Below are 21660 nucleotides of genomic sequence, written 5' to 3'. Positions count from 1 at the left end.
AAAAATATCCTATTGTAAATTTGGGATTGCATTGAATCATAACAGGATTCTGATCAGTTTAGGGAGAATTGACATTTTAACAATATTGTCTTTCATTTCATGAACATGGTGTATCTATTTACATTTTCTTTGATTTCTTTCATCAGCATTTTGTAGTTTTCAGCATACACATCTTGAACATAAGTTTTAAAAAAAATTTATGTTTTTCATATTTTTGGTGGTGTTGTATTTCCAATTTTCTTTTGCTAATTTATAGAAATTCGAATTTTTTATGTTGACCTTGTATTCTGCAGCCTTGCTAAAGTCCCTTATTATAGTGTTTTGGTAGGTTCTATATTTTTTTTTGGTAGGTTCTTTGGGATTTTCTACCCAGAAGGTCATATTGTCTGGAGTAGATACAGTTTTATTTTTAAACTTTCCATCTGTATGCATTTATATTTTTTTCTTACTTTGTTGCCCCAGCTGTGTTCTCCAATGTGGTATTGCATTCTAGTAGTGAAAGCAGTCATCCTTGACTTGTTCTCGATCTCAGTGGAAAAGTACTTAGTCTTTCATCATTAAGTATGATGTTTTTAGCTGTTATTTTTTTTTTTTGAAGGTTCCCATTATCAGACTGAGGAAATTCTTTTCTTTTCCTGGTTTTCCAAGAGGATTTATCAGGAATGGATGTTGAGTATTGTCATCTGCATCTATTTGGATGATCGTATAGCTTTTCTCTTTGTACTGACTGATTTTCAAATGTCAAACTAGTGTTACATCACTGGGATAAAGCCCCCTGGGTTGTGATTTTTAAATCGTTTTTATATATTGCTATATTTGATTTGCTCACATTTTGTTGAAGGTTTTGTATATGGGTTCATGAGGGATACCGACTTCTTATTTTCTTTTGTTGTATGTATGCGTTTTTGTTATCAGAATAATTCTGGCCCTCATAAAAGAATTGGCAAGTGTTCCCTCCTTTTTTATTCCCTGGAAGAGAGTAGAACTGCAATTATTTCTTCTTTAAATGTTTACAATTTGCCAGTACAGGTCTTTGAATGAGGAGCTTTCTTTTTTGGAAGGCTTAAAAATACAGATTCAACTTCTATAATGGATATGGGCCTATTCAGATTACCTATTTCTTTTTTTTTTAATTTATTCATTTATTTTTGGCTGCGTTGGGTCTTCGTTGCTGCACGTGGGCTTTTCTCTAGGTGCAGTGAGCAGGGGCTACTCTTCGTTGCAGTGCACGGGCTTCTCATTGTCGTGTCTTCTCTGGTTGCGGAGCACAGGCTCTAGGCACGCGGGCTTCAGTAGTTGTGGCACATGGGCTCAGTAGTTGTGGCTCGTGGGCTCTAGAGCACAGGCTTAGTAGTTGTGGCACACGGGCTTAGCTGCTCTGTGGCATGTGGGATCTTCCCGGACCAGGGCTTGAACCTATGTCGCCCGCATTGGCAGGCAGATTCTTTTTTTTTTTTTTTTCTCAGTACGCGGGCCTCTCACTGCTGTGGCCTCTCCTGTTGCGGAGCATAGGCTCCGGACGCGCAGGCTCGGCGGCCATGGCTCACGGGCCCAGCCGCTCCGCGGCATGTGGGATCTTCCCGGACCGGGGCACAGACCCATGTCCCCTGCATCGGCAGGCGGACTCTCAACCACTGCGCCACCAGGGAAGCCCTGCAGGCAGATGCTTAACCACTGCGCAACCAGGGAAGCCCTACCTATTTCTTATTGAGTGAGCTTTAATAGTTTCTATTTTTCAAGGAGTAGTTTGTGTCTCCAGTTCATCTAAGTTGTTGAATTTATGGACATAAAGTTTTTATAATATTTCCTTATTATTTCTGTAATGTTTAGAAAACCTGTGGTGATATCCTTTCTTTCATTTTTGATATTGGTAATTTGTGTCATCTCTTTTCTTTTCTTAGTCAGTCTGGCTAGAGATTTATCGATGTTATTGGTTTATTCAAAGAACCAACTTTTGGTTTCATTAATTTTCTGTATTGATTTCCTGTTTTCAATTTCATTGATTTCTGTTCTTACTCATTATATTTTCCCTTTTGCTTGTTTTGGGTTTAATTTGCTTTTCTTTTTCTTGAGTCTTCAGATGGAAGCTTAGGTTATTGGCTTAAGAACCTTCTCTTCTAGTATAAACGTTTAATATTTATAAAGTGAAAAGTGCCCACTCTTTCATTGCTTTCCTTTGGCTGCCTGCTTTTGACCCTGGATGCAACTAATGTTATTTTTTCAGTATCCTTTCAGACAGCTTATGCATATACAAATATATGAAAATATTATTTTACTCTCTCCTTTTTAACATAATTGCTAGATTGCATTCTAGCAATTATTTTGTTCCATGCCTTGCTTTTTTTTTTTTTAAGTAATCTATCTTGGATATAATTCTCTATCTTTCATATGTTTTTATTCATTCTTTTTTATGATAGCCTAATAGCCAGTCTTCTATTAATAGACATCTAAGGCTGGGGCTGGGGCCTTGGGGTTTTTAATGTTTTTATTCTTTTTATATATTTTATTATGGAAATTTTCATTATGGAAAATTTTACGCATTGCAGTTTATATATCTTAAATGTTTTTTAGCCTGTATTTTTCCCTTTCATCATTCTCTCCTTTAAACCATTACCTTTGTCTAGTAATGGTAACCCTTACTTTCCCAGGATTCTTTTTCTTTTAAAATAAATTATAGTATTTATTTATTTATTTTTGGCTGTGTTGGGTCTTTGTTGCTGTGCACAGGCTTTCTCTAGTTGCTGTGAGTGGGGGCTGCTCTTCGTTGAGGTGCGCGGGCTTCTCGTTGCAGTGGCTTCACTTGTTGCGGAGCACGGGCTCTAGGCGCACGGGCTTCAGTAGTTGTGGCACGCTGGCTCTAGAGCGCAGGCTCAGTAGTTGTGGCGCACGGGCTTAGTTGCTCTGTGGCATGTGGGATCTTCCCGGACCAGGGCTCGAACCCTTGTCCCCTGCATCGGTAGGCGGATTCTTAACCACTGTGCCACTAGGGAAGTCCCTCAGGATTCATTAAAAAAAATTTTTTTTTTTTAGTTTCTTTTTGTGGCTGCATTGGGTCTTAGTTGCGAGGTCTTCATTGAGGCATGTGGGATGTTTTGTTGTGGCGCGGGCTCTTTGTAGTGGCGCACAAACTTCTCTCTAGTTGTGGCGTGGGGGTTTTCTCTCTCTAGTTGTGGCGCGCAGGGTCCAGAGCACGTGGGCTCTGTAGTTTGCGGCACGCAGGCTCTCTAGTTGAGGTGTGCAGTCTCAGTAGTTGTGATGCGTGGGATCCGTTGCCCCGTGGCATGTGGGATCTTAGTTCCCTGACCAGGGATCGAACGCACATCCCGTGCATTGGAAGGTGGATTCTCTACCACTGGACCACCAGGGAAGTCCCGGGATTCATTTTTTTTTTTTTTTTATGTGGGCCTCTCACTTTTGTGGCCTCTCCCGTTGTGGAGCACAGGCTCCAGATGCACAGGCTCAGCGGCCATGGCTCACGGGCCTAGCTGCTCCATGGCATGTGGGATCTTCCTGGACCGGGGCACGAACCCGTGTCCCCTGCATCGGCAGGCAGACTCTCAACAACTGCGCCACCAGGGAAGCCCCCGGGATTCATTTTTTAAAACAGTTTTTATTCAGAAATAGAAAACACCTACGGAAGAATACCTAAAACAAAGTACGGTTTAATGAATTGTTATAAAACAAATATCCATATAAATACTCCGGAGGCCAAGAAATAGAATGTTGTCAGCACCCCAGAAGCCCCTTGTGTTCTCCTTTCTGTGTTACAACTCCTCTCTCTTCCCCCAGAGGTAATCAGTATCCTGATTTCTGTGGAAATCTCTTTTAAGATTAGTTTTTACTTTCCCCTGTGGAATTTCCTGGGTATTCTTAAATCATGAAATCTATGTCTGCAAAAAATGTTTCGAGCAAGTTTACCTTAAAAAATGTCGTTAGCTGTGCAGCAAGGCTTGACTTTTCTGCTGGTGAGCACTGGCTCTTCATCCTTGCTCTGCCCGTCATCAGGCTTGCTTACTCTCGCTTTGAGCTTCAGGAATACTTTCTTTTGTCACTTCATCTTTCTGGGCCACTTTACTTCAGGATAGAAGCTGCATCCATCAGAATTCTTAGTTGTAAGCAGTAGGAACCATCTCTAGCTAATTCATTAAAAGGATATGGGTGACCAATCGGCTTTCTAAGAAGGTTGGGAAAGTAGGCTTAATGACCTCACTGCCAAGAACGAAGCTCAAAACCATACCACAAAACTGGTCTCAGGAAGTACCTCTGCCACAAGCTGGGCATAGATATTGCTGCTTGTGCTCCAAAAGCCACTGATGCTGGATTGTGGTTGCTGCCATGAGAATCTCTGTCCCAGCTCTCAGGACACTGGATGTAACTGCTCCTACTGCTGACATCCTCGCCAGGTGGATTCTTTGGAGTTCTTACTTCTACAAGTTAATTGTTTTCTATTTGAAGTCTAGAGCGGTGCATCTTATTGGTGGAGCTTGTATTATGTGCCCCTGTCTTAGTTTCAAAGAAAGATGGGAAAGTGTTTTTTTTTTTTTTTTCCTTCTTCATACTTTGGTAGTGCGAAGTGTACTTGTCATATAAGGTAGGGTGCACTTAAATGTAGACTCAACATTTGGGTGGTTGGCAACCAAAAAGAAATGTCCATTGTAAAAGGTCTGTATCAGTCTTGGAAATCCATCACTTTTAACACACTCTATAAAGAGTGTTGCTCTTTATAGACACTCACATTGCTCATATAATGCAATGAATATTTGACATAGGACTATTTTTTATCATTTCCAGGTGATATATTGCCAGGTACTATATAAGGCATGGAACAGAATCTGTATTTCTGATGAACTATGTATATTAAAAGTCCCATTCTAATTTTAGCTAGTTTTGGGGAATTCCTGTTTTATCTTATGAGTAAACTTAATGAGATGTAATAGTTAAAAATCAACTGTAACAAACATTGGTGTCTCCTGGCAGTATTTTCACTGAGAATTTTCAGGCTTATTGACCATTTGCCTTTTTTCAGATGTGATCTTACTGTATACAAAAAGAAGGTTTGGAAAATAGGAGACACTCTCTTAGGACCATTAGTTAATATAAATAGGATGACATTTTCTTTTCAAAACCAAGATGATATAGTTCTCATTATTGCAAAAGTATTTTACTCTAAGTTACTGTGAAACTTTGTAAGCACAAGCTTTATAAAATTAACACAAAAGCCCATTGTTAATTTACATATGTGACTTTAAAAACTGGCTAGTGAAGTTTTCATCTTCTCTGAAACCAAGACATAGTTGAATGGTTGGAGCAGTGGCCACAGGGGTTGGGGCCTTGCTGTTACTGTCCTGGCTCTGCAGGTGGTGTATAGCGTTACTTTGAGTAGTTCATTTATGGTCTACATTTCATCCTTCTAGTTCCTGAAGAAGAATTCGTAATACTGTCCCTTCCCCTTCACTTTTCTCACAGTGGTGGCAGGAGATCTGACACAGATGTCTCAGATGAGACAGATGAACTTCTTAGAATAAACACATGGTAACATAAAGGTTGTTACAGTGAAAACAAGCAAAGATGAAGGTAGTATAAAATCTTTATAGCAACATGCATCCTGTTGCCTTAGTATGTAACAATAAACTGTTGTTATAATATCCTGATGGAAGGACACACTTCTGAATTATTATTCAAACCAGGTGGTGCCTCAGATTTGAATACTTAAACACCTCAGCTGTGGATTTAATGGGCTAAGTTGGTAGGATGTTTACTTTAGGTTCATTCATTTGGCCTTTGCCTACAAAGCCAACAGAAGTTGCTTTATAGGGTGTTTCTAAGCTCATTGCCAAATAAACCAGGTTAGTTTTAACACTGTTCACATAGCATATGTGAAGCCTTAATTCTGTAAAGGAAAAAAAGAATCCAAGGTTTCTAAATGTGGTAATATTGTAACAGAAGGGCAGGAATCAATTTACTGGTGATACATTTGATTGCTGTTGTGGTTCCAGATAGCAATTATTTCTAATATAATTTATTTTGCAGTGAGGGCCGAGGCAAGTTGACGGTATTTTCAGTTAAAGCTATGTTAGCAACCATGTGTGGTGGAAAAATGCTGGACAAATTGAGATGTAAGTATTTTTATATTATTTGAAAGATTTTATTTTCAAATTAGGACTTTTAAACACTTTTAAATGAATGTTTTCAGAATTTTGGATGATGGTCTATTGAACCTTTTCGGTTTTTTTAACTACCATACCACTCATTTTACAGCAACTGGCTCAGAGTATGTAAGTTATGCCACCTACTGTTCAGATGGAAAAGTTGGTTGAATTAATTTTTTAATTTTTTTTTTTTTTAGTTTAAAACAAGAAAACTCTGAAAAGATTCAGAATAGTAATGTGGACATTTAAAAAATTCTTTAAAAATGTTTTCCATATTATTAAAAAATTATGCATGAAGGTGATTTGTTGATCACTTTTAATTAGAAAATAAATTTCATCACTTTTACTGGGTTTGGTCAAGTTTAGCCCTTTTCTTAATCACTCGATGCTTTATCAGGTGGTATTTTCTTATGATTAAACTGTTTTTTAGTACCTTAGATTTAAGTGTAGTTATTTAGAAATTGATAACCTATTTATTCACTTATCTTTCCTTAATTTTTTTCTTACTGTTTACCATTTTGGCATTTTACTGTTCAGTAGCTACTATTAGAAGGTGGTTAGATGAAGTTGAAGGAGATAAAATTCACAATTACTTAATTTTTCTGCTTATCATTTTCATTTATTCACTCATTAGATAGTCCTTCACTGCCTAAGATATGCCAAGCATTGTGCTAGGTGCTGTACATATATTTTCTCACTGAATCCTTAAAATTTCTTTGAGCAGCAGGTGGTATTTTCTCTGTTTTATAGATGAGTTAACTGAGGGGGCGAAGCTGGGATTTCAACTCAGGCTGTAGCTTCAGAGCCCTTTCTAAGCTACTCTTTTATACTCCACTATGCTCATCCTGTAGTAGGAGACACATATTCAAAGTGCCCTAATACAAGTATCCGTGGAGTAAGAAACTAGCAGCTTTCACAGAGGTGAGATTGAAGCTGTGGGTTTTCATGAAGTGCTGCGAAAATCTGTGAATTGATTTGTTGAAGAAACTGGGTCATCTGTCTTGTGGCATGTCTCATGGACTAGATTTTGATGATTGCATCCCCGTGATGTTCCTCTGTGCCCTACATTTTTTGTTTTAATTGAAAGATACAGAGCCTTCAACAGATTCAAGTACAAGCTTTTGGGCAAGATTACTTCATGGGTGCATGTTTGTTTTCTGTGCTTTTTCTTACATGTTACCATGACATTAAAAGTTAGAAAGCTAAAAGGCTCACTAGATATAGATTTAGATGTCTAAAGAAAGGTCTTAGTATATTTGGTCAATGTTATCTGGTTATCTCATTTCAAAATCAGCTGCATTGTAAAACAACGTTTTGGCAGAAAAAAAAGTATAGTTTTATTTAAATACTCTTCTGAGTTTTTTTCACATGGTATCTCAAAATGTTACTCTTTTGGGCTGAAATTTCTTAATATTTTCTTAATTCTAACATGGTGTTTTTCTGAGGATGATAACATAATACAGATAAAATTATATTTCATTCACAGAGAAAAGGAAAGTTGGGATTTTGTCTGTTTTTTAATGATGATGATACCAGATAAAGAAATATACATTGCCATTTTTATTAGGACTGGAGAAACTGGTTGAAAATAGAAAATTGATTATATAACTGCACATTGTAGATGATTCTGGACTCTTTAAGTTTCTATGATTAAATTTGCTACATTTACATAGAGCTGGTACCTGGCCCATAGTAAGTGCTAAAATTTTGCCAAATATAAATTGTTGATTGAGAACTAAAATTACTGCAGCTCTCTGTTGTAGCTATTAGTGAAAAGGTGCAAATCCTAGTTCTGTGTGAAGTATTGAAGGGATCCAGGTGATAGCAGGTGGGTTTTTTGTTTGTTTGTTTATTTATGTGGCTTTTGAATTTCTTAGAGGAGCACAAGTGACCAATATTCAAGTGACACAAAAGTACACATACCGAGGCAAATGTGACACGTCAGTGCGCGCTCAACACCATATCGTTACACACTGTGTACGGAAATACAAGCCACACTAGGTCACTTAATAGCATGTTTATGTGATTCAGATAGATTTAAAATCTGGTTTCTTTATCTTCTTCACGTTCAAAATTAAGGTTTCTTTACCATCTGTTGCTCTGTTTCATTATTATTATTTTTTAAAATTAATTAATTTTTTTTTTGGCTGCATCAGGTCTTCGTTGCTGCGCGTGGGCTTTCTCTAGTTGCAGTGAGTGAGGGCTACTCTTTGTTGCGGTTCGCGGTTTTCTCATTGCAGTGGGTTCTCTTGTTGCAGAGCATGGGCTCTAGGCACACGGGCTTCAGTAGTTGTGGCACATGGGCTCAGTAGTTGTGACTCTCGGGCTCTAGAGCGCAGGCTCAGTAGTTGTGGCTCACGGGCTTAGCTGTTCTGTGACATGTGGGATCTTCCCAGACCAGGGATCAAACCAGTGTCCCCTGCATTGGCAGGTGGATTCTTAACCACTGCACTACCAGGGAAGTCCCCCTGTTTCATTATTTTTTTTTTTTTTTTTTTTTTTTTTTTTGCGGTATGCGGGCCTCTCACTGTTGTGGCCTCTCCCGTTGCGGAGCACAGGCTCCGGATGCGCAGGCCCAGCGGCCATGGCTCTCGGGCCCAGCCGCTCCGCGGCATATGGGATCCTCCCAGACCGGGGCACGAACCCGCATCCCCTGCATCGGCAGGCGGACTCTTAACCACTGCGCCACCAGGGAGGCCCCTGTTTCATTATTTTTATTGTACTGTAATTATCTTGACTAGAGAGTGAGATGTTTAACCGAAGTAACACTTTCAGGTATTGAGGCCTATCTCCACTTTCTTGTTTTAATCATCTAGGGTGGAAACCGCTTTAAGTGTGGTCTGTGCCTTCTGTTTTAAACAGAGCTCACTGATCATAACTTAAATATTTTTCTTCTCTTAGGGTTGTCATTCTCTGATGCATTTAGGGCTAATTGTGAGGCTCTGGGTTGTTTATCCCTTCTCATGTTTTCAGACTGCTGTGTTTTTTCAGCTTTTGAACTTTTTGTCATTGGTGGTGGTGGTGATGGTGTATGCATGTGTACGTGTGTGTATGTGTCCTTTATTGCTGGTAAATGTGATGGTATTATCAGTGTACCAGTCTCAAGCAGTCTCCTTTTGCTTCTGATTTACTTTTCATATGCTACTGACAGAGAAAACACAACCAGCCTTCTTAACATTCTATTCTGTTAGAGTATGGACGAAGTGATTACTCATATTGAGAGAAGCACTCACTTTCGTAGTTTTGGCTATTGTGAGAATCCTTTTTCCCTTGCTTTCTAGTCACAGCTATGTCCTACTTAGTGGAGGTGGCTGAATAATAGTGTAGAAGAAGGTAGCTGTAACACTGTATTGTAACATAAAATGATATTTGACCATTTATTCACTTTTTTCTTCCTACTTGTTCCCTTGTCTTTGCTCTTAGTTTCTGCAGCCTCCTCCCACTGACTCTACTTCTGTTACCTCTGTTAATGTTCCCATTAAGTTAGAGTTTTCTAATTTATGGAATATGCCTCAGCATTTCTACTTTTATTTTTATCTTTTTGCTTTTTACCTCTTATTTTAGAATTTTTTCCTTTAATTTTCCCCCTTTTTCCTTGATCTGTCTTTGTTTGCTTGTTTTAGTGTCAAGATGGCATTTAAAATGACTTAACCAATACTTGTGTTTTTAGTTTGAAACATTTCCTTTTTTAAGATTTTTTTAATGTGGACCATTTTTTAAAAAGTCTTTATTGATTTTGCTACAATATTGCCTCCGTTTTACGTCTTGGTTTTTTGGCCGTGAGGCAGTGTGGAATCTTAGCTCCACAACCAGGGATCAAACCTGCACCCCCTGCATTGGAAGGCAAAGTCCCAACCATTGGACTGCCAAGGAAGTCCAGAGACATTTCTTAATTAGACTTTTCAGGTCTCTCTTAAGAGAGTTTCTGTCCCCAGGTATCATTCATTTATAGATAAATGGTTAACTGTTGTGGCCATTAGGGACTGTATCCTAGATTCAGAGGCAACTTAAGTCAGGATTCTAAATACCAATGATTTATAATCAGAGTACAGACTTTGATCATCAGCCTGATGAAAACTCAATAATGTCAGAAACCCAAAAAATAACTCAGAGAAGCAAAATTTACAGACTGTTAAAACCCATTATTTATTAAACCATACTAATTATCAACTAATTTAACTATGTGATTTATTTACTTTGTCTAATTCTGCTGTTTTCTAAGAAACTTATCTCTTATGCAAACCCCATCTGTCTTGCACTGAAAGATAGGAGGAGATGATGCATGCAATTTATTTTTAAATCCTTTAGAAAACTGGTGCCACCATTTTGAAGGGCATTCTAACAGTGTGTCAGAAGGGCTGTAAGAATATTTGTATCCAGTGACTCAGCCTGCTTCTTGAGTTTATCGTGAGGAATTAATCAGAGGTGTACCCCAGGTTTTACATATATTTGTTGCAACACTTTTTATAATATATGAAGACTTAAAACAGCTTTAGTGTCCAAAAGTGAGAGCTCAGTTACACTTTGGGAAACCGACACGATTGAATATACTGCCTTTAAAAATATGCTTCAGATCAAAATGCATAAAGGTAATATAGTTTTAAATAAAAATTTATTATGCACATAGGAAAAGAAAGAAATATACCAAAATGATAATACTGTTAGCTATTTTCTCTGGGTTATAGCATAAAAATGGTTTTAGAATAATAATTTATATTACTTATTGTTTTTGCGTGTTTTTGATAGACCACACTTTGAGCAGCCAGAGGAAAGATGACCTGAGGTGTTTTTTTCTCAGAACTGGCAGTTCTAACATTTCAATTGTTTGCTTCCTTGATGTTTCATTAACAAACTGTAGGGAGCCAACCTTTGAAGTTATAATTAAGCAGTTTCACCTGTTCAAAATTTAGCACCCTCTCTTACAGTCTTCTAACCACCTGTCACTGCATATTTGTCCTGACTGGTTTCTGTTAATCATCTCTTCACTTCATTAGCCTGAAGTGACTCTTTAATCTGCATACTTGCCCATATTCACATTTCTCATATAACCCAAATGTTTTAGAGCTAGAAGCAAGTAAGAAATGAGTCGTACATCTGCATTTTATGAAAAAGAAAAAGATAAACAAAAACCAAGGAAGGCCTGGAGACTTGTCTAAGGTAGTTCCTGACTCAGTCAACACTAGAAGCCCAAGGCATGGCTGAATCCCATCCTCCAGCCTCACTCTGACTTAATGAATGATGTAGGAATATTCATGAGTTTGGGAATAAAATATGCACTTGGATTTAGTTACATACAGATATTTATAAACATGCAGATGTGTGTATACATTTTTTGTGGGTTAGGTTGCTCAGTTGGTAGAAAGATGACAGGAGAAGATGAGAGACATTTGCCAGGAAAACTAACATACAGAAGAAAAATGGCTTTCTTTTCTATAGACTTGAGTCTTTATTGTAAACAGCCCTATCATCTTGCAAAAGTATATGGTTGGTCATGTGGGGATGAGAGGGGAGTGGATAGATGGATAGATGCAATGAGTAAAGCCAGGGTCATTATCACCAGAAAAAAATTTGAAACATATGTGAAGATGGTGGAATAGTAACATTATTTTGCCACTACACAAAGGACAGAATATTTTAAAAACTTTGTACACGTGTGCGTGTAAGGGCTTGATTGTGGGTTTTTCACAAGGGAGAAAGCCTGTATTTTTATCTGGAAACAACTAATGGGAAATTAGCATACCTTCTTTCAGAGATGTATAAATAGAAAGAGAATTATTGGGGAAATTAACCAGTGATCTGGGAAGCAGTTTATTCCCTTAATGCCAGAACAGTTTAGGGCTTTAATTAAAGGACTCGTTTAATTTGGGGGATGTTTTTATTAAATTGTCTCTTATTTCTTTCTTTGGTAAGGTATTTTTATATGTATATAGTAAATCACACTTAGATTCATTGTTATATTTCATTTACAATAAAAAATAAGCAATTATTTTCAGTGTTTTTGTTACAGATATGAGAAGCCTAATCTAAAAAACAAAAAACAGAAAAACTATTTTAAACAAGTAACTCTAGAAGTCATGACTTCTAAGTAATTACTTAACAGTTTTGAGATCTACCAGTTTTTCTTTTAAAACCAACCAACCAACAAACATGTTTCTGCTTGTTCTCTTACTAGTGTAATGTGGGCCTATTAAGTTATAGTTTCTTTTTTCATTGATTAAAATTTTTTTTACTGCTTTGAATCTATCTTATGACCTAGTAACTAAGTATAACTGAAAGTAATACTTTTTTTGAGGGGGAAATTAGTCATTTCACTATCTAATCGCTCCTTTATTGCTCTGAATGAGTTAGGTATAGATTTGGTGGTGTGGATGTATACACGTATGTTTTTGTGATTGGAAGCTATACCTATGTGTATTTATCAGTATATACTTGGCAGCTGAAGTCTCTGGTCTTGAATATTTCTACCATTAACTTGCTAGTTTCTCCGTTATGAATACATCGAGTGGCAACAGAAAACTTGCCTAACAGCGGCATAAAACCATTGGGATTTATTTTTCTCACGCAACAATAAGCGCAGAGGCTGGCAAGTTCAAGGTTGGTACCATGACTCAGGGATGTCATCAGAGACTTGGCTTCCTCCTGTCTTCCTGCTCTGCCATATGGCCTTCCTCCTAGGATTATAAGTGACTGCTCTTTACTGCACCTTATTCTCATTTTAAGTAGAAAGAAGAAAGAGATGCCTCTATCAGGGAAGCAAAAGCTTTTCTATAAATTCACTTCAGAATTACGACGTGCACAAGAGTCTGGGAAGTAATTTTTAAGGGGAACACATTGCCATTCTAATCAGAGTTCAGTTCGGGAGTGAAAATGAGAAAATAGATACTGAGTCGTAGGCACCTTGCAGTGTCTGCCACATCCCGTATTTCCCCTTAGTTTTCATTCAGATTTAATGGATGATTATTTTCTTCATTATGAGAACAGCAGCTAGCTATTTGAAAATTAAGTCATGATGCTCTTCCCTCCTTCAGAGGGCATCAGTTACTCACATACTTGGTAATGTCTTCAAAACTCTGTATCTGCTGTCTCGGACTGTGGCCCAGCACTCGGCTTCTAACTGCCTACAGGATGGTTCTACTTGGAAATTTGCTGATTAGTTCAAATACAGTTATGTTCAAAGCTAAGTATCTTTATCTTCAATTTGGTTATTTCAGTCAGGGTTGTCAGCCTTTTTCTGAGCTAGAAGCTTAAAATAATCCTAATTTTAGAAATTCCTTTATTCTCTAATCCACTTTGCCATCAACTTCAGTTTCCTGCATTGAAATGTCTTGGAGTTGACCAAGCCCTCCCCTCAATACTGTCACTCCTGTAATTCTGACTCACACTTCCTTACTTGTGCATTATTTACAGGGTTTTCTAGCTGATGTCGCCAATCTTATTCTTCCTCTTTTATTCATTCTGCCAGTCATTAACAATCTAATTTTCTTGAAACCTAACTTTCTAAATATTTCTTCCCTACTTCAGCATTTTTAAACCAAATCCAAATTGTTTCCTCTTTCAAAGTTTTCATTCATAACATACTTTTCTTATTCAATCTCTATTTACCTTTACTTCACAATATAAATGATCATAGTCAGAATGTTCTCTTTGATGCACTGTTTCTTGCCTACCACCACTAATAGACACACTCTATAAATTCCTGCCACAGAGACTTTTATCCTACTCTCCTTTTTTTTTCTAAATTGAAGTATGGTTGATTTACAATATTATATTAGTTTCAAGTGTGCAACGTAGTGATTCAATATTTTTAGAGATTATACTCTATTTAAAGTTACTGTAAAATATTGGCTATATTCCCTGTGTTGTACAATATATCCTTGCAGCTTATTTATTTTATGCATAGTAGTTTGTACCTCTTCATTCCCTACCCCCATCTTGCCCCTCCCCACTGGTAATCACCACTTTGTTCTCTGTATCTGTGAGTCTGTTTCTGTTTTGTTATATCTGTTCATTTGTTTTATTTATCCTGTTCTTCTCTAGTTGTGTCCCCAGACCCCCACCCCCCAGCTGTTTTAACCTCATCATTCCAAATTCTATTTTTCAAGGCCAAGCTTCTAAATTTCTTTCTTGACAGTTCTTCCCTATGTGTTTTTTGTTTGTTTGTTTGTTTTTTGTTTTGCAGTACGCGGGCCTCTCACTGTGTGGCCTCTCCCGTTGCGGAGCACAGCCTCCGGACATGCAGGCCCAGCGGCCGTGGCTCACGGGCCCAGCTGCTCCGCGGCATGTGGGATCTTCCCAGACCGGGGCATGAACCCCGGTCCCCTGCATCGGCAGGCGGACTCTCAACCACTGCGCTACCAGGGAAGACCCCTGTGTGTTTTTGTATCTATTCTACACTATATTTTGAAGAAGTGTGATGTAATGGAATGTCTTTGCAGTTGGATAAGTGTGGGTTTAAATCTTGATTTAGCCACTTAGTAACCCAGTCACTTAGAAGCCCAGAATATGATTTTTTAAAGTGCCATGTTTGGAAAGCCCTCAGGAAGTTATTTTTCTCTGCATATTTAACTCACTGATTTGTTTGTAAGAAAGATGAATAGTTTGAAAAGAAAGCTTAGGTTAAAGTTGTCAAGTTGTTTTGAGCTCCTGGTTATTTTTCTTTTTCTCCCCAATTGTGGGTGAGAAGAGAGAAATAACTAACTGGAGATAGGAAACTCTCTACAAGGAGATAAAGAAATAGTAGTATTGGGTTTCCCTGGTGGCGCAGTGGTTGAGAGTCCGCCTGCCGATGCAGGGGACACGGGTTCGTGACCCGGTCCGGGAAGATCCCACATGCCGCGGAGCGGCTGGGCCCGTGAGCCATGGCCGCTGAGCCTGTGCTCCGCAACGGGAGAGGCCCCAACAGTGAGAGGCCTGCGTACCACAAAAAAAACCAAAAAATAAAAAAGAAATAGTAGTATTACTGGAACTGTCTTTCTAGCTGCTTGGGTCAGACTTTATGTAAAAATAGGATCTTATAGTATCAGAGTATCTTGTGATAGAAGAGATTATATGAGTTCTTTTTATTCTACTCTGGAACTTACTAAATGGAATATTTTAAATAAACATACTACACAGGAATATATTACATCATTAGTATATGAATATGCAAATACAATTTCTTTCATACCCTATCACCAATATGCAAATATATTCATACACTCAAAGATGTGTATGTCATATAAATATGTACATAAATGTAAGAGATAAAGATATGCTGCTACAAATTCTTCTTGGAATAAAGTGAGGTGTAAATAGATAAAATAAAAAGTTATATATTATCCAGTTATGTATACTCAAAAAGAGTAGGTAGGTAGACGTACATGAGTGGTTATGTGATGTTTAGGTAGAATATTAAGCGGGTGGGAAAGAGGGGCCTCATCAGCAAAGTAACCACACAGTGTTAATGAGAATTCATGTTAACTAAAAATCATAATAACCTTATGATACTTTTTAATGATGCTTTTGGACTGGTATACAAATGACATAGAGCTGTTTATAAAGAGTTGATATTTCCTTATAGTTTGACTTTATTTGGTTTTGTTCTCATAGATGTTTTCTCCCAGATGTCAGATTCCAATGGCTTAATGATATTTAGCAAGTTTGACCAGTTTCTGAAGGAAGTTCTGAAGCTCCCAACAGCTGTCTTTGAAGGGCCATCTTTTGGTTACACAGAGCACTCAGTCCGCACCTGTTTCCCACAGCAGGTAAGGATAGGTTTACAGAATCTAGGATTAGAAGAGCTCTCACCCACCTCTCCACCTGTTGTCAGATTCCGCCAGATTGCTTAACTCTAGGAATGTAGGTCTTGAGTAGGGGAGGAAAAAGAACTTTTAAGTCAAAGGAGGGCATGTAGAAAAGAGGGGGGATTAAAAAGTCACCTGAGAACTCTTTTCTTGGAAGAGGGGAGGGAAGTCTTTTCTGAAAAAATGATCACAGTTGAAATATTTTAAATTACTAAAAATTTCAAGAAAAATGTTTAAGGTAAAGTATTTATCTTATTGCTGCTAGACATATATTACTCTCCCTAATGAGTTTTTTAACTGTGAAGTATAGGAATTTTGATATAAAACTCAATATAATACTGGATTTTTGTTTCCTGAGCACTGAAGACAAGGAATGCTATACAGCTCTCAACTGCCAGCTCAAAATCCCTCAAGGGTATACTGCCATTTTCATATGAAAGAGAGATTTGGTTTCTTCTTTATTTGTGAGTGTCCTTTTGTGGTCCTGCTCTAGAGGTTGAGTGTATTCCTGAGATCTTAACTATGCCTCAGCTGAGAGCAGAGTGGATGCTGGCTGTAGCATCCTTTTTTTTTTTTTTTTTTTTTCAGGTAGAGATGAGATAAAGGAGCTTCATGCTAAACTAAGAAAGTTCTGTAAAGCAGAGAATTAAGAAAAAAAAAAATCTATGTTAAAACTAGTGGGTAGGGGCTTCCCTGGTGGCGCAGTGGTTGAGAGTCTGCCTGCCGATGCAGGGGACACGGGTTCGTGCCCCGGTCCGGGAAGATCCCACATGCCGCGGAGCGGCTGGGTCCGTGCGCCATGGCCGCTGAGCCTGCGCATCCGGAGCCTGTGCTCCGCAACGGGAGAGGCCACAGCAGTGAGAAGCCCGCGTACCACAAAAAAAAAAAAAAAAAAAACTAGTGGGTAAAAGATTATTGGAAATAGGATACTGACATAGTCTGAAAGTATCTCCCCATAAGATATTTATTAATTACAAAGGAAACATAGTAACTTTACAGTGGAGAAACCTTTCAGATACCACTTTAACCAAGTGATCAAATCCATATCACCAGTAAAGGGAGAGGCTGATAACCCTGCCTATTGATAGGATGCTCTTAGAAGCACCCAGTATCACTGCTGTGGTTCTCCTGCCAGAAAAGCACAATCTGAGTCTTATTGAGGAAACATCTGACAAAGCCAAATGCAGGATTTCTACAACATAACTGGCTTGTACACTTTAAAAGGGTCAATGTCATGAAAGACAAAAAAAAGACTGAGGAACTGTTCCAGATTACAGGTATCTAGAAACCTGAAAACTGAAATGATCCAGAATTTTGTTGTTGTTGTTAAAAAGGACATTATTGGACAGTAGAGAAAATCTGAATAAATTTTGTAGACTCAGAGAATTCCCTGGTGGCGCAGTGGTTAAGAATCCGCCTGCCAGGGGCCTCCCTGGTGGCGCAAGTGGTTGAGAGTCCGCCTGCCGATGCAGGGGATACGGGTTCGTGCCCCGGTCTGGGAGGATCCCATATGCCGCGGAGCGGCTGGGCCCGTGAGCCATGGCCGCTGAGCCTGCGCGTCCGGAGCCTGCGCGTCCGGAGCCTGTGCTCCGCAACGGGGGAGGCCACAACAGTGAGAGGCCCGCATACCGCAAAAAAAAAAAAAAAAAAAAAAAGAATCCGCCTGCCAATGCAGGGGGCACGGGTTCAATCCCTGGTCCGGGAAGATCCCACATGCTGTGGAGCAACTAAGCCCATGTGCCACAACTACTGAGCCTGCGCTCTAGAGCCTACGAGCCATAACTACTGAGCCCACATGCCACAACTACTGAAGCCTGTGTGCCTAGAGCCTGTGTGGCGCAACAAGAGAAGCCACAGCAGTGAGAAGCCCATGCCCCGCAACGAAGGGTAGCCCCTGCTCACCACAACTAGAGAAAGCCTGCGGGCAGCAACAAAGACCCAATGTAGCCAAAAAATAAAAAAAAATTTAAAAATAAATAACATTTGCATTTCTTCTAAAAAAGTTTTTGTAGACTAGATAATAGTATTCTGTCAGTAATGGTAATTTCCTGATTTTGATACTTGTATTTAATTAAGAGAATGTCCTGGTTTTGCAGAAGTACAATCTGACATATTTAAAGGTAAAGGGACATCTCTTTTTTTTTTTTTTTTTTTTTTTTTTTTTTTTCTTTTTGCGGTATGCGGGCCTCTCACTGTTGTGGCCTCTCCCGTTGCGGAGCACAGGCTCCGGATGTGCAGGCCCAGCGGCCATGGCTCACGGGCCCAGCCGCTCCGCGGCATATGGGATCCTCCCAGACCGGGGCACGAACCCGTATCCCCTGCATCGGCAGGCGGACTCTTAACCACTGCGCCACCAGGGAGGCCCCAGGGACATCTCTTATGCACTGTTAACATTTGAGGAGTCTGGGTTAATGGTAAATGGGAATTTTTTTTTTTTTTTTTTTTTTTTTTTTGTGGTACTCGGGCTTCTCACTGTTGTGGCCTCTCCCATTGCGGAGCACAGGCTCCGGACGTGCAGACTCAGCGGCCATGGCTCACGGGCCCAGCCACTCTGCAGCATGTGGGATCTTCCTGGACTGGGGCATGAACCTGTGTCCCCTGCATTGGCAGGCGGACTCTCAACCACTGCGCCACCAGGGAAGCCCCTTATGGGAATTTTAAAATAATCTTCTTACAGCCTTTCCATAAGCCTGAAATTATTTAAAAGTAAAAGGTTAAAATATAAAAGGGACAAATCTAAAGGTTTTAGAACTGAAAGGACATTGTAAACCAGATCCTCCTGCCCTGTGATACTTTGATTCACAAAGGAACCAAGAAACAAACACATATACATCCGCTTTTACATTTAAAGTTAAGAACTCATATTTGTCTGAATTCAGACTTCCAAACAGTATTTTACAGCTTGTCTAGGGATTACTCGGCTTTAGCACTGAAGGTGCCACCCATAATTCAGGAGAGTTACTTTTATTAATTTCTGAGGAGATGTTCTTCCCAAATTTCTACACACTTTGGCTGATTGCTTTAGTGGAAATTAGTCTCTATACACTATTTTTTTCTCTAAGCATAAGTGACAATATCAGCTTTTAGTATATTAAAAATATCTCTCTGCTTCAGTTATTCTAATAAAGCATAGTTTGCATTTTGCCCCTGAATATGCATTTTTCAAGTGATATGAGGCTGTCCAAACACATCCTGGTACAAGAGTGTCCTGCATGGGGATATAGGTATATGTATAGCTGATTCAGTTTGTTATAAAGCAGAAACTAACACACCGTTGTAAAGCAATCATACTCCATTAAAGATGTTAAAAAAAAAAGTGCCCTGCAGGTGTTAAAATACCCTACAGAGATATAAGTGAGGATGAGTAGGATGAAGACACCACAACCAGTTTTCATTTAGAATTCATCTCACTGCTGCTGCTGCTTTACTAGTACCATCACATCAAACAGTTGCCTCCACAGTCCTCTGGGGTAATCATGTATATGATACTTATGTGGCTTTTCACATAGATGCTTCCTGGAGATCAGGCTAAAAATTGATCAAGTTCTGGAATGCTGCTGTTAAGTAGTGTCAGGACAGGCAAAGGAATTTATACAAAGAAGTATCAGTGAAGAACATTTGACCAATGGCTAATAGGTTATCAATTTTGTTTTTCTTCTCAAAGAACCATCTTTTAGCTTTATTTTCTTTGCTGTCGTTTCTTTCATTTCTTTTTCATTTATTTCTGATCTGATCTTTATGATTTCTTTCCTTCTGCTAACTTTAGGGGTTTTTTGTTCTTCTTTCTCTAATTGCTTTAGGTGTAAGGTTAGGTTGTTTATTTGAGATGTTTCTCGTTTCTTGAGGTAGGATTGTATTGCTATATACTTCCCTCTTAGAACTGCTTTTACTGCATCCCATAGGTTTTGGGTTGTTGTGTTTTCATTGTCATTTGTTTCTAGGTATTTTTTGATTTCCTCTTTGATTTCTTCAGTGATCTCTTGGTTATTAAGTAGTGTATTATTTAGACTCCATGTGTTTGTATTTTTTTACAGATTTTTTCCTGTAATTGATATCTAGTCTCTTAGCGTTGTGGTCGGAAAAGATACTTGATATGATTTCAGTTTTCTTAAATTTACCAAGGCTTGATTTGTGACCCAAGATATGATCTATCCTGGAGAATTTTCTATGAGCAATTGAGGAGAAAGTGTATTCTGTTGTTTTTGGATGGAATGTCCTATAAATATCAATTAAGTCCATCTTGTTTAATGTATCATTTGAAGCTTGTGTTTCCTTATTTATTTTCATTTTGGATGATCTGTCCATTGGTGAAAGTGGGGTGTTAAAGTCCCCTACTATGATTCTGTTACTGTTGACTTCCCCTTTTATGGCTGTTTCCATTTGCCTTATTTATTGAGGTGCTCCTATATTGGGTGCATAAATATTTACAATACTTATGGTTTCTTCTTGGATTGATCCTTTGATCATTATGTAGTGTCCTGCTTTGTCTCTTGTAATAGTCTTTATTTTAAAGTGTATTTTGTCTGATATGAGAATTGCTACTCCAGCTTACTTTTGATTTCCATTTGCGTGGAATATCTTTTTCCATCCCTCACTTTCAGTCTGTATGTGTCCATAGGTCTGAAGTGGGTCTCTTGCAGGCAGCATATGTATGGGTCTTGTTTTTGAATCCATTCAGCCAGTCTGTGTCTTTTGGTTGAAGCATTTAATCCACTTACACTTAAGGTAATTATCGATATGTATGTTCCTGTTACCATTTTCTTAATTGTTTTAGGTTTGTTTTTGTAGGTCTTTTCCTTCTCTTGGTTTCCTGCCTAGAGAAGTTCCTTTAGCATTTGTTGTAAAGCTTGTCTGGTGGTGCTGAATTCTCTTAGCTTTTGCTTGTCTGTAAAGGTTTTAATTTCTCCATCGAATCTGAATGAGATCCTTGCTGGGTAGAGTAATCTTGGTTATAGGTTTTTCCTTTTCATCACTTTAAATATATCCTGCCGCTGCCTTCTGGCTTGGAGAGTTTCTGCTGAAAGATCAACTGTTAACCTCATGGGGATTCCCTTGTGTGTTATTTGTTGCTTTTCACTTGCTGCTTTTAATATTTTTTCTGTGTATTTAATTTTTGATAGTTTGATTAATATGTGTCTTGGCATGTTTCTCCTTGGATTTATCCTGTATGGGACTCTGTGCTTCCTGGACTTGATTGACTATTTCCTTTCCCATATTAGGGAAGTTTTCAACTATAATCTCTTCAAATATTTTCTCAGTCCCTTTCTTTTTCTCTTCTTCTTCTGGGACCCCTGTAATTCGAATGTTGGTGCATTTAATGTTGTCCCAGAGGTCTCTGAGACTGTCCTCAATTCTTTCCATTCTTTTTTCTTTATTCTGCTCTGCAGTAGTTATTTCCACTATTTTATCTTCCAGGTCACTTGTCCGTCCTTCTGCCTCGGTTATTCTGCTATTGATTGCTTCTAGAGAATTTTTAGTTTCATTTATTGTGTTGTTCATCATTGTTTGTTTGCTCGCTCTTTAGTTCTTCTAGGTCCTTGCTAAACTTTTCTTGTATTTTCTCTATTTCCAAGATTTTGGATTATCTTTACTATCATTACTCTGAATTCTTTCTCAGGTAGACTGCCTATTTCCTCTTCATTTGTTTTGTCTGGTGGGTTTTTACCTTTCTCCTTCATCTGCTGCGTATTTCTCTGTCTTCTCATTTTGCTTAGTTTACTGTGTTTGGG

The 21660-nt window shown here is 38.6% G+C and overlaps 1 protein-coding gene across 6 annotated transcripts in view; it reads left to right on the top strand.

Annotated features, from left to right (window-relative positions):
• DTNB (dystrobrevin beta) overlaps positions 1-21660 on the top strand; it is a 245239-nt gene that overhangs the window by 58595 nt on the left and 164984 nt on the right. For all 6 annotated transcript variants that reach the window (XM_060117915.1, XM_060117913.1, XM_060117914.1 and 3 more), the window contains exons 5-6: positions 6031-6116; positions 15738-15892. In XM_060117915.1, coding sequence (XP_059973898.1) covers positions 6031-6116; positions 15738-15892 — 241 coding nt within the window. The remainder of the gene's footprint in view (positions 1-6030; positions 6117-15737; positions 15893-21660) is intronic.

Source organism: Mesoplodon densirostris, chromosome 14 (genome assembly GCF_025265405.1).
Source record: "Mesoplodon densirostris isolate mMesDen1 chromosome 14, mMesDen1 primary haplotype, whole genome shotgun sequence".
Classification (NCBI taxonomy): Eukaryota; Metazoa; Chordata; class Mammalia; order Artiodactyla; family Ziphiidae; genus Mesoplodon; species Mesoplodon densirostris.
The sequence above is the reverse complement of the archived record's forward strand: the minus strand, read 5'-3'. Positions and strand labels throughout refer to the sequence as shown.